The sequence below is a fragment of the Cynocephalus volans genome, chromosome 2 (genome assembly GCF_027409185.1).
Source record: "Cynocephalus volans isolate mCynVol1 chromosome 2, mCynVol1.pri, whole genome shotgun sequence".
NCBI lineage: Eukaryota > Metazoa > Chordata > Mammalia > Dermoptera > Cynocephalidae > Cynocephalus > Cynocephalus volans.
The window spans coordinates 440,827-456,953 of record NC_084461.1 but is presented as its reverse complement, the minus strand read 5'-3'; the positions used below and the strand labels follow the sequence as shown (position 1 = coordinate 456,953).

The window sequence follows — 16,127 nt, the reverse complement described above, 5'->3', positions numbered from 1 at the left end:
CCCATGGCCTTGGTGTTATCAGCACCGCACTCTCCTGAGTGAGCCACGGGCCGGCCCAATAAACATGAAATTTTTATGTAATGAAGAATTTCCCTGAAAAATACAAGTTATCAAAATGGGCACACAAAAAGGAACAGAAAGTCTAAACAGTCTGATATTTATGAAAGAAATTAAATCCATAGTATAAAATCTTCCCACAAAGAAAACTCCAGGCCCAGATGGTTTCACTGATAAATTTTCTCGTAAATACTTTACACATCTCTTCTCTTGCTAGTTTTTTTCTACGTATTTCATATGTTTGATGCTATGTAAATAGTATTTTTGAATTAACTTCCATTTTTCTAAAAAGTTTGTTGCTACCATATAGAAATGTATCTGATTTTGGAATATTAATTTTGTGGCCAGCAACCTTGCTCAACTATCTCTTATTAAGTTCTTTCAGGTATTATGTGTCGCAATCATTTTATGTGCTGAGAAAACTGCCTCTTCCTTTCCCGTTCTTGCACCTTTATTCTTTTTCTCCTTAGCATGCTCCCTAGGACCTCTGATACTAGGGCCAACAGCAGGGGACCAGCTAACACCCTCCATGGTCCCTGCTGTCCAGGAGAGAAGCTCCAGCCTTGCATCAGTAGCTATGTTCACTGCAGGATTCACAGGTACAATGTATCAGATCAATAAATCTGTGTCCTTTCCACGTTTGCTGAGGAGCCTCCTTTCCTCCTCTAACCTGTCCCTGCCTAGAACCACAGAGGCAGCGTCCCTTCCTCACTTGCTCCTCTTTCTTTCTTCTTGTGCGTCCTGTTTGGCCTGTAGGTGACGGGCTGGTGTCACCTCTTCTGACCAGCAGAGCCACCCGGCCAGTCCTGCAGCAGCTTTCCTAAAGTTAAAACAGCCTTTCATCCCGGGTAAACGCAACTTGGTCAAAGCCTACTATCCTCTCCATATATTGCTGGGTTCAGCTCGATACCCTTGCGCTTCCAATTTTGTTTACGCCCGGGATGGGCCTTAATTTTCCTTTCTCATAGCGGCTGGTCTGGGGGTGGTTGGTCACCCTGGCAGCGAGGTTCAGCGGAGCAAAACCGTTCCTGGGGAGGGGCGAGGCAGGTGGGCGAGGTCAGCCCTGGGGCCGCGCGGAGATGCCCCAGGAGCGCGAGATCCCAGAGGGCAGGAGGAGTCGCCTGTGTCCGGGACTGCGAGGAGGGGGACCGGGGCAGGTGGGGAGGAGGGTCGGGAGGTGGGAGAGGTCGCCTTGGGCTCCGCAGTGCGGACAGATATGGTTTGCAGGGAGGGGCTCCCGCAGGGAGCTCTGTGGAGCAGGAGGAGTCGCCGTCGCGGAGGGGAACCTGGTGTCCCCAAGGGCGGGAGGAAGGACAGGAGTAGCTGCTTACTGGGCTGAGAGGCTGCGGGTGCAGAGAGGGGCACACGGCGCACCCACGGGGTCCTGGGCGGCGGTGGGGGTCGAGGTTTAGCGGGGACCATGCTCTGGGGCTCCGCACAGTCCCAGGCGCGCATCGTCCCCTGGGACTGGACCTCAGGGGACAGACATTAGGGTGGTGCCCCGCCCCAGGCTCAAGCTCCCAGCCCTGTCCCCAATGTCGCCAGCTTGGTCCCCCGCGTGCAGCCCAGTCCCAGGGTACCGGAACCGCGGTGCCAGTCACTGGACTCCCCCCCACCACCACTATGGAGCAATCCACGGTCTGGCCACACCAGCTTGGGTTCCCTGGGTCCCAGGCCCTGGGCTACCCCGGCAGTGGTGACAGTGTTCGGGGTCTGACTCTGGGAAGACGGCCCCAGGCCACACCCCACCGCTTCCCAGGGTCCGATCTAGAGCCGGGCACCCCCGTGGCTGCTGGGAATGAGACCCTGGCCTGATCTGTGCTCCGGCTGAGCCAGAGAGCAAGCCTCAAGTCCCGCAGGGCCCTCGGTCCCTCTTCACCTGCAAGCGTGTTTCAGGCGGGTCAAAAGCCCATTCCTGAATAAGACAGAAGGTGAAGGCTCATGGGCTCACCTGTCCAGAGGTCTCCAAGGCACCGACAGGCAGACGCAGAAGGGCTGACGCTCAGACTCTGCCTTTGAAAAATGCAACTGTATTCCAGCAATCAAATAAGAAACTAACTTTGCCATTGATGAGAGGTGGTGTCGTGAGGATGTCGGGGACTGGAAGAGTGGCTCCCAGAGGGACCTCCCGTCTGGCGTCCAGGCGCTCAGGAAGCAGCTGAAGGAGCAGCCACAGGACTGTGGCTCTTTTCCTCCCACAGGACTGTGGCTCTTTTCCTCCTTAAGAGGAGCTGGTATGTGACCACTCAAGGTTTTAAAATGACCTTGTAGATGGGGTGGCAAGTACCTGTCTACTCACATGGCCTCAAACGCCTTAAAGTTATGTTAAAACTTAACCTTTTTCTCCTGCGTATTGTTAGCAAAAGTGTAGAGTCTAAACCATTTGTTTCTTTATTCACGAGATGCTTTTCACAAACCATGCAATGAAATTCATAACCAGAAATTAACGTGATGAACTAGATGCCTTTGCTTTTATTTTCTTAATTTTGGAGCTCGGATGCTTGCGGCAGGTTAGGTAGATTACAGTTGTGTTTGGACTTTTTTTGCACTAGGTTGTATAGCCGTGACCCTCCCATGTGTGCAGGGAAACTCACAGGGGTCCAGGCGCTTGGGGAGCTGTGGAGGGGGGAGCTCCAAAATGCTGCCCATGCCTGCCTGATGGAGAAGGTGATAGGGCAGTTCTCACCTCCTCACACACTTGAAGGACAGGAAGTGTCACGAGGACGCTTTCCAAGAGTCCCACCGCGTCCCCCACACATACACAACCTGGCCTCTGGGTACGTTTGGCCGTCAGGCCATGCAGTTTGTGCATGGCACAGTTCTGGGGCGCTGTTCACACAGTCTGCCTGATGTGAGTGGTAGCCCTGGAGTGGTCAAGTGCCACAGCTCTGCTTAAAACCACAACCCAGTTAGAAGGAAAGAGCCCTTGAGGGCTGCCCGCCTGTGGACCCAGTCCAAGGGGGATGTGCACACCACATACCCCCCTAAGCTGCCTTCTGCTTGTAAGGTTGGTGTCCTCACTACCATCTTCTTAGTCACCAGGGCCTGGGCAGTACACACCTGCCCCAGAGCCTTCCAGCAACCTTGGTGCACAGATGCATTTCCTTCTTCAAAAGCACATAAACCCCGCCGAACAGCCACACTTCTCACCCAAGTGGCGAGTCCTGGGCAGCGGGGTGCACCCCATGCCCACCTGCATCATTTCACAGCTTGCTGCCTTCCCACTCTCCATTAGGCAGCCCTTCCCTTTGTCCTTGGGCAGCCTGTGGTGTGGGCAGCACACTCTCCGATGGCCAGTGACCAGGATCGTGCTCATTCTGAACTGGTCAGTTGGTGCAGCAATGCCCTGCACTTTTACCCTTTGAACTGCTTTGTGGGCTCTCAGAAGCAGCCCTCCCAGGAGAAGTGCTGCAGGCTCTCAGGACAGTCTGGTTTGGATCAAAACTCCCCGAGGGTGGGGTGACCACAGGCTCACTGGGCATCAGGGAACACACTGTTCCAGTGGGAATTTGGCCTTCCCGTGGAATGCAGGGGTAACATCTTCAAACAGGACATGCTTCCCGAAGGCTTTGCTCAGGAACTGCAAGAAAAAAGCAGGGAAGCCTGTCTGGCCTGGGGGATGCTGTCCTTGTCCAGCTGGCTCTTTCTAGGGGACAGGAGGCCTGGAATGGAGCTAGGGACAAGCAGGTTCAGCATGGACACACTCAGCTGGGAGGGATTCCAGTGGCCACTGCACCAGGCACCCTGGTGGCCAGTCTCAGACTCCTGTGTCCTGGCACTGTGTGCCAGACCCTATGGTTGGCTCAGTCCAGGGTCCGCCTCCCCTCATGCACCATTCAGCATCCAGCCACCCAGACAAATCCCCCAGCTGGACATGATCTGAACCCACTCTCTCTTTTACACAGGCCAACTCCCATAAGCATGAAGTGGGTGTAGGGAGAGTGACAAAGTCATCAACTCAGCACTGTCCTCCTCAGGCCTCCTGGGAGCCCCGACATGTGCTCAGACATTAGAAGACACAGCCGTCCGCCCCCGCTCCTCCACCCACCCACCCATCCACTTATCCATCAATCCACCCACCCATTCACCCATCCATCTATCCATCCATCCACCTGTCTGTTCGTCCATCTGTCCACCCACCTATTCTATGTTTTTTGAGTGCTATTGTGTGCCAGACACTGTTCCAAACATTGGGGATACAGCTGTGAGCCCTATAGCCAAAACCCCTCACTCATGGAGCAGACATTCCCATGGAGAGGCAGACTGTCCACAGACAAATACAGCAGATGGCTCGTCGGAAGGTGAGCTGAGTCGTGGAAGAAAGCAGATAGGGGAGGCAGGAACTCAGGTGTCACAATTGTCAGCTGAGTGGTCAGGGACGGGACAAGGAAAAGGTGACACTGAAGCAAAGACCTTAATGAGTCGAGGGGGTTAGCATGCAGAGGCCTGGGGCAAGTGCCTCCCAGTCAGAGGGCTAGAGAAGGGGAGTGCTGGTGTGGGCAGGGGAGGAGGTCAGGGAGGGGCCAGGGTCAGAGGTCCTGGGCTTTGGGTCCTGGGAGAACTTGAGCCTTTCCTCTGAGTTGGAGGGTCCCCATAGGAGGGCTTGAAGGGGCAGGTGGAGGGGCCCATGCTGCAGGACTTTGCAGCTGGAGGTTCTGCATGTATTTTGAAGGTAGAGCAGACAGGTATACTGAGAGACTGGAAACAGCGTGAACAAAAGAAGCCAGGCCTGCCTCCGAGGTTTGGGGCCAGAAGGCTGGAAGAGGACAGCTGTCCTGTGTTGTGTTTGCAGAGTGGGCTTGGGGAGGAAAGGACGGCATGGTTTGCCTTGTGGAGCAGAGATGCCCAAGTGAACCTCGGTAGATGGCAGCACTGGCTGGAGGGGGTCGAGGGCGGTCAGTCCGAAGCCCTGGGATTGCAGACGGACGGACGCTTGCCTAGGCTCCCAGGTCAGGGCGGGGAGGGGGCGGCGGGGGCGGGGAGCCGTGGGGAGGGGCGGAGACGCTTCCATGCCGCGCCGCGGGAGCCCGAGACTCGGCGGGGAGGCCCCAGCTTCCCACAAGTTGACGGGTCCTGCTGAGGGACGTAGGTGGACTTGCAGCCTAGGTCACCTTGTGGACCCCGGGCCTCCGGTGGGGTCTACACAGCCCCGGGTGCTGCGTTTAGGGATAAGAAGCGGCTTGGGGCTAGTGTTCCCGCAGCTGCCCCGGCAACTCGGAGCGGGGCGAAGGCCACCGAGGGGCGCCCGAGGCACCGGGATCTGCTAGTCCCACCCACCCGGTGGCCTGCCGCACGGGGACTCAGGCCCGGCCGGCCGGCCGCGCCGCGGGCTCCAGGAGAAGGCGGGGACCGAGCGGGGAGCGTGCGGGGCGGTGGGCGAGGAGGCGGGGAGCGCGGGCCGGGCGCGCGGGGGCCGGGGAGGCGCGGCCGGGGCGGGGCGGGCCGGGCGGGCCGGGCGTGCCGAGCGCCCGCCGCGGTGTCTGCGCTCGCGTGTGCGCGGCGGGGGCGGGCGGGCCCCGCCCCGGGGCGGGGGGCCGCGGGATTAAAGGCCACCGCGCGGGCGGAGAGCGGGACTGCGGCCGGCACCGGAGCGCGCCGCTCCACGCCGCCCGACGCGCAGCGGGGACTCCCCGCGACATGAGCGCCGGAGCCGCACGCTGAGCAGCCGCGGAGATGTCGGGGCGCGCGGCCCCGGGCTCCGGCTGGGGACCGCCGCTGGCGCTGGCGCTGGCGCTGGGCGGGCTGCCGCGGGCGAGCGCCGTCGAGGAGCAGCCGGGCGCGAACGCCAGTCGGGGCTTCCAGGTGGTCACCTTCGAGTGGCACCACGTCCAGGACCCGTACATCATCGCGCTCTGGATCCTCGTGGCCAGCTTGGCCAAGATAGGTAAACAGCCGCGGGCCCTGGCCGCCGTCTCCGTCGGGTCCACGGTCTTCCCCGCGGAGGACGCCAGTCCAGGGTCAGCGGCCGCCGCTGTCGGGTCTAAGGACAGCCGTGGCCCACGCCGAGGAGTGGGGCTCTTGGGCCTGGCGAGGGGGACTTGGGGCCACGACCCTGGCCGGTCCCGGAGCAACCCCGCGGTTGGCCGCGGGTCACCGCTCCGGACGACCGCACGCACCGGGCAGCACAGCCTCAAAGCCCCCGCGCCGGGTCCCCGCGCCCTGTGGACATGGGCGGCGCGCCCAGGGGTCCCAGCCGCCAGCTGTTCCGCCGGGTCGGTCGGTCGGGGCTTTTTAATGCACCAAGAGAGAAAAATGCGTCGCAGTCACGCGCCCGAGTGATGTGTTGTTTCTAGAGCAGGAAGGAAAACCGGTGCCACTCAAGGCTCAGCACGGTGAGGTCTCATTTCCCAGGCAGGCTTCCTCATTTTCCAAATCCTGGTCTGTCAGATGTCGCTGCTCTTAACTGGCTCCAGTGAGTCAGTGATGTGGGAATTGCAGGCGGCAAGGTGACAGGAAGGTCAGCTTTCTTACGAGCTCACGAGGATCAAGGTTTCACCGCGCTGGTCAGCACGGAGAGGGGCCTAGTGAGGTGGTGGGGGTCGCGGTGTGACCTGCGAGGTGGAGCCCGAGGCGGGTGGATGGGAGGACCGGGCGGGGGCCGAGAGCCTTGAGACCAGAGCCGCAGGCCCTGGGAGCCTTCCAAAGTGGCTTTGGGATTGGGGGTGGAGGGCAGAGTGAAGGGGGGGCCCTGCTGGGGCGGGAGGGGCGCTGAGGTCCTCGGCAGCACAGGGAGGGACAGGCTTTGAGGACAGGTTAGGGAACCTCGACGAGGTGGGTGCGGGGCGCCTGGAGCACCCGGCAGACCCAGCTGGTGAGGCCTCGCTTTCTCTGCAGTGACGTCTGCAGACGGCTCCGCTCCCCTTCGATGACACCCGTCCGCTCTGCTCTGTCCCTTCCGATGCTCTACCCTCGTCCTCAGGGTCTGTTGAGTGCCCCAGTCCCGGCTGTGTGTCTTGAGCTCGATCTGCCCCCACTGGGCTTGCCGATCGGGGCTTGTGATGTTGGCCGTGGGGGAGTCAGCGGCACAGCTGCTTCCTACGGGTCACTTACTCCGAAGGGCCAACGGGGCCTCTGGGAGGTCTGGCTTCAACCTGGGGCTCCCGGGACGCCCTGTTCCAAAGCTCACCTTGCTCCTCTCTGGACTGGAAAACCCCCGTTGTGTAAAGTGGACGTGTACTTTCTGTGCAAGCTGAGGCCCCCATGACAGCCCCCATGTGCAGATTCAGAGCCTGGCATCTGAAAGTCCAGTGACGCTGCCAGGGCACCACCCACCGGTCAGCTCTGCTTGGGAAAGCCACTGGGAGGGCACGCTGGCCAGGGTTTTGCCTGACCCCAGAATTTGTTATTCACCAGGAAGAGCTGGATTCGTCCCCGAGAGGACGTCCAGGAGGGTGGGGTGGCTCCTCTGTCCAGGAGGGTGGGGTGGCTCCTCTCCCGGCAGGCTGGGGCAGGGCGGGCCAAGCTGCTTCCCTGCCGGGCGCTCACCATTTAAAAAGACCCACCTTAACAACACCGCATTCCCAAGCGCTTGTTGTCTTAATCCTGGAATTGTTGGCTCCCCACTTCAGGGGGTAAGAGCCGAGCACTGGTGGAGCTTTGAGGGGCTCTAAGGACAAACCGAAGGGACCCTTGGGGCTGACAGAGCTCCCTGGCATGCCCTCCGCCCTGGCCAGCCCCGCTTCAACTGCACAACTGCCCTGGAGGCTCTCACCTTCAGGGCCTCACCATGAACCAGGGCTCTGCTGCTGGGCTGTCTCCCCCATCTTAAAAAGTAAGCCAGAACACTTCCCATGAGCCCAGGCCCTCCCAGCCTGTCCCAACCCTGCATCCCCCTTGTTCCTGATTCCCAGAGTCTGCAAAGTTGATCCTTCCCAGGTCCCCAAGGCCTTCCTGGTGGCTCAGCATGGTCCTCGTGTGTCCCCACCCCAATTCCACCTGCTCTGCCTTCCTGCCCCCAGCTGGCTTCCCCTTCCCCGCCCTTCAGATGTCGGCTCCTTTGCCTGGGCCTCGCTGATGCCTCTCCCTGCATCACTGCACTGTCACAGGCAGCTCCTCAGGTCCCCCACTGTCCACCCAGGGGTCCCTGAGTGCAGCTGCCCCCCAGGCACTCCTGCATAGATAGCTCCCCACACCTGCCTCCATACGCCCCAGGTGATCCCCCCAACTCCTGGCCTCTCCACAGGCTCAGTCCCCAAACAGGGGTCACACCAAATCATCACCAGACCCCCTCTCTGCTCCACCCACCCTATGAGACTCCCACTTTCCGCTGCCCCCATTAGCAGGGCTCTGCCCTAACTCTCCAGAGTCCCCACCGTCCAGTCCCCACTGCCTGCGTTGAGGGCCTCGCCTCTCGGGTGCAGGGCCCCCCCCCCACACCCATCCCTCTGTTGTGAGGCTCCCTTTCCCATGAACTCTGGACTCAGATCCCAGCTGACTGGACTTGGCTTCCTCAAGAGTCCCCCAGACCCCTCCCTGTGCAGCCAGTCCTACATGACCCATCCCACGAGCCCCCCAGCACCTGCAACCAACATGGTACAGACACAGGGGGACTCTGATATCTGCCCAGATGAGGGAAACACTTGAATTCTAGTGAACCTCATCCTAATCCCTGGCAGACCCCAGACCGCGGCTCATACTTAAGCTATTTTGTCCAATTTATTGTTTAAAATGGTCAGGGATTGTCTAGACTATGTCAATCTCAAGTTGTACAAACAGAAACCTACCTTCTAACAGAAGAAGGGTTGGATTTGTGTTGATTTTCCAAACACTTGTTGAATTTCTGGTGCATTGTTCTAAGTGTTTCCAGCTTACATCCCTGGCCTTGTCTGGAAAGGGCAGATTTCTGTGAGCCATTTATAACCTGGTTGGGGAAGAAGACCTGGGGGGCCCTGAACACAATGTTTGATTCCAGGAGGTTTTTCACTCTGGGCAGCAGCTCGGGACAGAGAAATCAGCAGGCAGGAGCTGCCTGAACCACAGGGGGCCAGGAGCCCCGTGAGGACAGGTGGGCATGGAGCCCACAGGCCCCCAAGACCTCTTGTCTTGCTGCAAGGGTCCCCCTGCCTGTGATTGCATCTTTTAGGAATTTGGGAGGGGAAGAAGGGGCTGCTGAGGCCAGGTCGGCTGTCCACAGTCCAGGGCTGGGGTGGGCCGAGAGGGTGAGGACCCTCTGCAGTGGAGAGGCAGTGGCACTGGTGTCTGCCCCTGGGCGGGGTGAGAGGTTCTCTCTTCTGGACCACCAGGAACATGTGCTCTCCTGGGGGGTTCCCAGCCTGCAGCCACCCACACCAGGGATATTTTGGGCCTCGTCCTATGCTGTTGAAGGTCAGGAACCCCGGGCCAGGCCTCCTCTCCCTCAAGGAGCTGTCCTTCCTGGGCCTCCTTGAGGGCCGAAGGCTGAGCTGGTGCCGGGCTTGGCAGGCCCACCTCAGTGGTGTAGGTGCCAGGCTATGGGAGCACTGGGTGGAGGGCCGTGCCTGCAGTGGATCCAGGCAGCTTCAGAGGACAGGACAACCAGGAAATGTGCTCCTGGAGGAAAAGGGAGATTGAAGCATTGGAGGCCGGGGAGACTTGGGGGAGCTGAGGGGGAGGTCAGAGGGGTGTGGGGAGGAGCTGGAGGGGGCTGAAGTGAGGCCTCAGAGGCCTTAGAGCTCTCCTCAGGGTTGTAGGGAGGGGCGGGACATGGTTAGATCTGGGTTTTCAGATGCTACCCTGGCCATAGGGCAGAGAACGGCACCACAGAGGATGCCAGGGAACAATCTAGAACTTCCTTTGAACTCAGGAAGAATGGCAGGTCGGCCTCAGGGGGGCATTGGGGTGGGGTGGGGCTCACAGGGTTTTCGGACTCCAGTCCCATCTTGTGCCCCTCAGGCCTGCGCCATCCGGGGAGAACTGTCTCCACAATGCCAACCCCACCTCACCTTGAGGGGACTGGGCAGCCAGAGGCCCCTCAGGGGAGTGACTTGGCACTGAGGATCCTGGGTGGCTTTGGGGTCAGGAAGGCGCTCTGTGTGAGGTGGGCTGTGAGGAGCCCCTGCCCTCTCTGTCTCTTGTTCTGTGTATCACCATGTTACACGCCCTGTTGTTCAGGTGTGGTGCTGGCCTTGAATGCCACTCTCTCCTCTTTGATGTGTCCACAGTGGCCTTGTCAAGACTCAGACCTCTGGCCACCAGGCTGCCTGTCCCTGGCCCCTGAATCCCCGTCACTTACTGTTTGGGACAGGGCGCAGGACAGTTGCTCTCACCGTGGCTTCCAGTCCCTCCTGGGAGTCTGCTCCTGACCACAGGCTCTGTGCCATGGGACCAAGTCCAGCCATCTGCAGGGGTGGAGGAGCTGTGTCCCCACATCCCTGTTGTCTTACCCAGGTACTCCTAGGGGAGTGACTTCTGTCTAGACCCCCAGCCTAATCTGTGGATTTCTCCACACCGCAGCGATCCGTCAGGCACCGGGTGTCTGCCCTGAGTCATGCTCCCAGGTCGTGGGGGAAGCAATGGGGTCATATCTACCTCCTAGGGCTGAACTCGGAAGTTTGAGGTTTTTATATCATGTGCTCTGGCCCTAGGGACAGGAGCCCCCAGTGATGGGCCCAGCCCTGTCCTGCCGTCTTTCCCATGGGCTCTCTCTGCCACGTCCCCTATACTACCCTGCTGAATTTCCCTTAGACTCTCCTTGAAGGAACACAGGAGAGGATCTGGGGACAAGGATGACCTAGAGGGGCCAGAGTGAGCAGCAAGAGTCCCCAGAGGACCCCTGTCCTCCCAGGAGAGGACGAGTCAGGGGCCCTAGTGGACCCCAGTCCAGGCAGGAAAGGTGGACTCAGTGGGCTTGGAGTCAGGCCCCATCAGCAGAAGCCTGGAACCAAGGACTCTTCCAAGAGTCTCTATGGGAGGGAAGGGTGGTGCTGAAGGTGGAAAGTCTCATTTTTCAGGAATTGCCCATGGGAGAATTAGAAACAGGCTGTAAAATAATCCATGGCATTTGGAGCTAAGGCATTGCCTGGCCCTGGAATATCCTGAAAAAAGAGGGGTAAAGGTTGGGGAGTGCTAATAGCATCCAGGGGTCAGGGAGCAAGCCGACCTCCCTGTAGGTGACACTCCTGGGCCAGCTTCCTGCAAGACTCTGAGCCCCTCTGCTGCACACCGTCCGCCTTTGGGTGCGCAGCTCACACTGAGAAAGCGCAGGTTCGTCGTGTCTCTGGGCTCTGCTATGCCCGCACCTAATCAGCCTCTTGTTTTATTTCTGGGTGGACATGTAAGCCCTCTCCAGGAGGGTGCTTGGCCGTGCTGCATCCCCGTCGGCCCTCACCATCTGCTTCCCTGGGAGCCAGGGTCTGAAGATTGGGGCTTGTTTAGAGTTGGGGTTGCCATCTTGCGTTGCCTCCCCAGGGTCTGGGCCGAGTTTCATTCTTGAGGTCTCAGTGTAGGATGAGCAAGGCCAAGGTCAGGGCCAGCTGGGCTCTCTTCTCCCTGCCCCACCCTGCCTGTGCTGGAGTTTCTCTCAGGGAAGGAGCTGAGGTCCCACAGCTTCCAGCTCTGTCCCTGCTGGGGCCCTGGATGAGCCTGCTCCCAGGGTCGTGATGCTGCTCTGGGGTATCAGTTTTCAGGCAGTAAGCCTCAGGGTACCAGGTCTTAGAGTGCCAGGCCTCAGGGTACCAGGTCTCAAGGTGCTGGGTCTTGGGGTGCCAGGTCTCAGGGGCTAGGTCTCAAGGTATCAGATCTCGGGATGCCAGGTCTCAAGGTGCCTGGTCTTGGTGTGCCAGGGTGCTTAAGGTGCTGGATCTCAGTGTCCCAGGTCTCAGGGTGCTGGGTTTCAGGGTGTAGTGTAGGATTTCAAGGTGTCAGGCCTCAGGGTGCCAGGTCTCAGGGGCTAGGTCTCAAGGTATCAGATCTCAGGGTGCCAGATCTTAAGGTGCTGGATCTCGGGGTCCCAGGTCTCAGGGTACTGGGTCACAAGGTGCCACATCTTGGGGTGTCAGGTCTGGGCACTGGGTCTGAGCAGCACCAGGTTCTCTACCCCTCACTCTGCTCCAGAGCCCAGAGTGGGTGGTTTCTCCCTGGGCCATTGTGGGTACCACGGGGTCCCTGTCCACTGCCCTGGGGAGGCCATGGAGGGGGCCCGGTGCTTTTAGGCAGCCCCGGGCCTGCCCCAATCTGTGCCCACACCTCTGCTCCTTCCCCATGTCCCTTGCCCTCTGACCTCCCAGCCCCATCTCTTGACCCCACTCGCTCACTTACCTGCCCTCCTGGCCTCCTACATCTCTTCCCTCATCCCTCCTCGTGCCTCCAGCTCAGGGAGGGGCAGTCGTTCGCGGCCAGTGTGCCAGGATTGCAGATACAGCCTTAGGGAGGGGTGTGCAGGGAGGAGGCGAGGGACGTTGCATGGAAGGTGCATGGCGGCCCCCACGCCAGCCGTGCAGCCCAGACCCCACCCCCCAGTTATGCACTGAACAACCCCTAACCCCAGCCCGTCTGTCCACACCTCCCCACCTCTTCTCCTGCCCCACCTCTTCTGAGCCCAGAACCTCCCGCCCACCCAGGTCCCTAGGACACCTCCCAACACTAGGTTCCTTTGGCTCAGCCAGGTCAGCGCCGCAGTACAGCCTTGTCTGTTTCGTTCTGCTGTGTCCCCAGTGCCCAGAACCCTGCCTGCACCCAGCAGGCTCCTGCATATCTGTGCATGTACAAACACACACACAGGGATGGGTGGGGGAGTCGAGGAGGGAATGCCGGGATGGTTAAATGGATAAATGCGTGGGCACACACAAGTGTGGATGAAGGCGCGAACGCAGGGACGGACACTGGCTCCCCGTCTGTCTGTAACCTTCCTCCAAACCATCCGGTCGCTGGGCCCAGGAAGAGACTCCCTAAGCTCCTTAGCCAAATTCTTTCCCCACATTGCCACACAGCCTCCTGTAAGTGGCACACCCGCTTCTGGTGACAACACCCTCAGGGATGCTGCCTGTGGAAGAGCGGTGGACTTAATCTGCAAAATGGGACCATTGACAACTGGTGCTAGCACGGCTCAGAGCACCATGGGTGCGTCAGGGGTCAGGGTGGAGAGCACTGTCTGGGGAGGAGCTGTGCCTGCCTGTCTAAAACACGCTCCACTGCTCACGTTCCACTGCATGAGCTGAAATCTGCTGCCCCGGATTCACGCCACCTTAGTTTTGCCTTCTGGAATAAGACGGGACAAATCCAGCCTGGTCCCAATGCCGCCCAGGCCTCTGGAGATGCAGGCACACCCTAAGCAGGTCCCAGCTTGGGTGCCAGGACCAGCCCAGCCAGGCACCCTCCTGGGACATAGAAAGGAACGCGAGTCCTAGGCGGCTGATACCCTGCCTGAGTACAGCGACAACTTTTGGGGGCTTGAATGGTCTGATTTATTTTATCAATGCAGCCCCAAATGCCTGGTTTTTAGTAGTCAAAGTCTGGGCATCAGACAAGCTCTCACCAGCTTAATATTCATCCAACAAATGTTTAGTGTTCGCCACATGCTGGCACTCTGTGGGTAGGGGACCCAGCTTCAGACAAAAGGACCCAAACCTCCCTTGGCAGCAGCAGTCCTATGGGGGCAGCCGGGAGCTCAGCCCATGGGCAGCTGCTGTTGGGAGCTGTGGTGGACGAGGGGGAGAGGGTGCGGGCAGGAGCAGGTGGCCCTGCAGGGGAGTTGCGAGAGCGGCCAGGGCAGAGGCCCCGGGGCAGCGTGTGTGGGGGTGCTGCAGGGGCCAGCAGCGATGCGGGCCCCCACCTAGGTCCTCCAGGCCCTGCTGGCCGCTGCGTGCAGAGTCAGCCAGGAGGTAGGCTGAGGTGGCTCTGTCCTGTCCCCGAGGACCTAGGCCTTCCCACGTGGCTGGTAATGTTGGCACAATCCCTCTGATGTTATGAGATTCTTCCCAGAAACGTGTTCAGAATAAACACATCAAAAGACCAGTGGGTGTGCTTTGGGGTCTGATCTGGGATCGAGGATTGCCCATAGGGGCTCCTAAGGCCCGCCTGCCTCCCTGTGTTGAGGGTTCTTTTGCTGCAGTGCCCAGCTCGTGGTGGCCGCCGTGTGACAGGCAGCATCCACTCGAGGCTGACTGTGCTGGGCTGTGGTGAGCTCAGTGCTGGTCGTTCTACACCATCCTGCATGGGCCTGAGGTTGGGGTCCCACACTGGCCTTGCCTTGGGGCCAGCTGTGTCTCACATCCACTTCCCAACCAAGTGTAGTTCATGCAGCAAGAACTGAGAGAGCCGCAGGGTTGCTGGACGCAGGGAGGCAGAGTCCGGGCTGAGGGTCAGAGAGCGACTGGGGTGAGGATGGGGCTTCCCGTCGGGGTGCAGTGCAGGTGGGCCTCAAAGGAAGGGGGCCAGTCAGAACCAGGGGGGCTGAGGGCGGGGGCAGCCCAGGGGAGGCACCACCTTGGGGGACACCCAGAGGGGGGGAATCCAGGAATGGGGTCAGGGCCATTTGGGTTGCAGTGCCGGGAGTGGTTAGGGCCGGGTGATGGGGACTTCCGGGCAGGCTGAAGGGTGTGGACTTTGCCCAGGTGGGGTGTGGGGGTCTGAGCCAAGTCGCCTCCCAGTACCCCTCCCCCATGCAGTGTTCCACTTCAGAGAAGGACGTGCTGGGCCAGCAGGGGCACCTGCCAGCCTGTGCCTTCTGGGATGGGGGGGGTTTGGTTGGGCTATCCTGGCTCAGGACCACCAGCCTGGCTCTGGGTGCCTCTGGCATCCATCAGGACCAAGGTAGGACTCACCTAGGGAGGGGAGCGGTGGTGAACTCAGGCTGTTTCCTCTCTTCCCGGGTGAATGAGGAAATCTCTTGAATTCACCACCCGCCAAGCTGTCATGCCAAAGTCCAACCGGTTTTGAGTTCTCAGTTGGGAAGGGGTTTCTTGCAAGTGCAGAACGGGAACATTGAAAATGCCTGTTCTTAAGAACTTTTGGAACAATGCAAAATGTGGAAAATCACCAGCTGTGGAGGGCTTCATTCTTAGATCTGACACAGGTTGCCCCACCTGCTGCCATGGTGGATGATTTCCCCTAGAACGTGGCCCCCAGTGCTACATCACCCACCCCTCCTGGCTGCTGGCTGCATGCACCCCGATGGGCAGGGCTGCCGCGGAGGCGCTGCAGTGAGAGCCCACCCTGTGAGGGTAGCGGGCAGCGCTGGGATGGGGCTCTGGGCTGGGGGCTGCGCTGGCTGTGCCGAGGGCGTGGTCAGCTGGTCTTGGTTACACCAGAGTGACTTGGCACGGTGGGGAGGGAGGCTGGAGGCTGGCAGCTGGATCTCAAAGGAGCTCCTGTGAGCTTCAAAGCCCAGAGGACTGCCGGTCTGGGAGGAAAAGGAAGTGTGTGTACACGTGTGTGCAGGTATGTGTGTGCATGGGAGGAGGGATGCATTGTGGGTGGGTGTGCAGGTGCGCGGTTGGGCAGGCACATGTGTGTGCATTTGTATGTGTGGCTCTGGGGGCGGGTGCCTGTGCACCTCCACGTGTGGTTATATGTGTATGTATGTGTGTATGATTGTGTGTGTGTGTGGTTTTGTGAGGTTGTGTGTGTGGTTGTGTGTGATTGTATGATTGTATGTGGTGTGTATAACTATGTGGTTGTGTGTATATGTGTTTTTGTGTGTGTAGTGTGTGTGGCTGTGTGTGGTTGGTTGTGTGTGTGGTTGTGTGTGGCTGTGTATGGTTGTGGTTGTATATATGACTCTGTATGTGGTTGTGTGTGGCTGTGAGTGTGGTTATGTGTGCGTTTTGTTGTGTGTGGTTGTATGTGCATTTGGTTGTGTGTGGCTGTGGGTGGCTGTGTGTGTGTGTGTGGTTGTGTGTGTGGCTGTGTGTGGTTGTGTATGTGACTGTGTGTAGTTGTGTGTGGTTGTGTATGTGGCTGTGTGTGTAGTTGTGTGTGGCTGTGTGTGTGGTTGTGCTTGGCTGTGTGTGTGGCTGTGTGTGTGTGTGTGGTTGTGTGTGGCTGTGTTTGGTTGTGTGTGTGGTTGTGCGTGGCTGTGTGCGTGGCTGTGCTTGGTTGTGTGTATGTGGTTGTGTGTGTGGCTGTGTGTGTACGCACACATGTGCACTGGCCTT

General features: G+C 59.4%; 1 protein-coding gene across 1 annotated transcript in view; it reads left to right on the top strand.

Moving 5' to 3' along the window:
* The first annotated feature begins 5,730 nt into the window (after positions 1 to 5,730).
* SLC9A3 (solute carrier family 9 member A3) overlaps positions 5,731 to 16,127 on the top strand; it is a 44,078-nt gene continuing 33,681 nt past the window's right edge. Inside the window, exon 1 of the mRNA XM_063086815.1 lies at positions 5,731 to 5,941. Within this exon, the coding sequence (XP_062942885.1) occupies positions 5,731 to 5,941 (211 nt within the window). The remainder of the gene's footprint in view (positions 5,942 to 16,127) is intronic.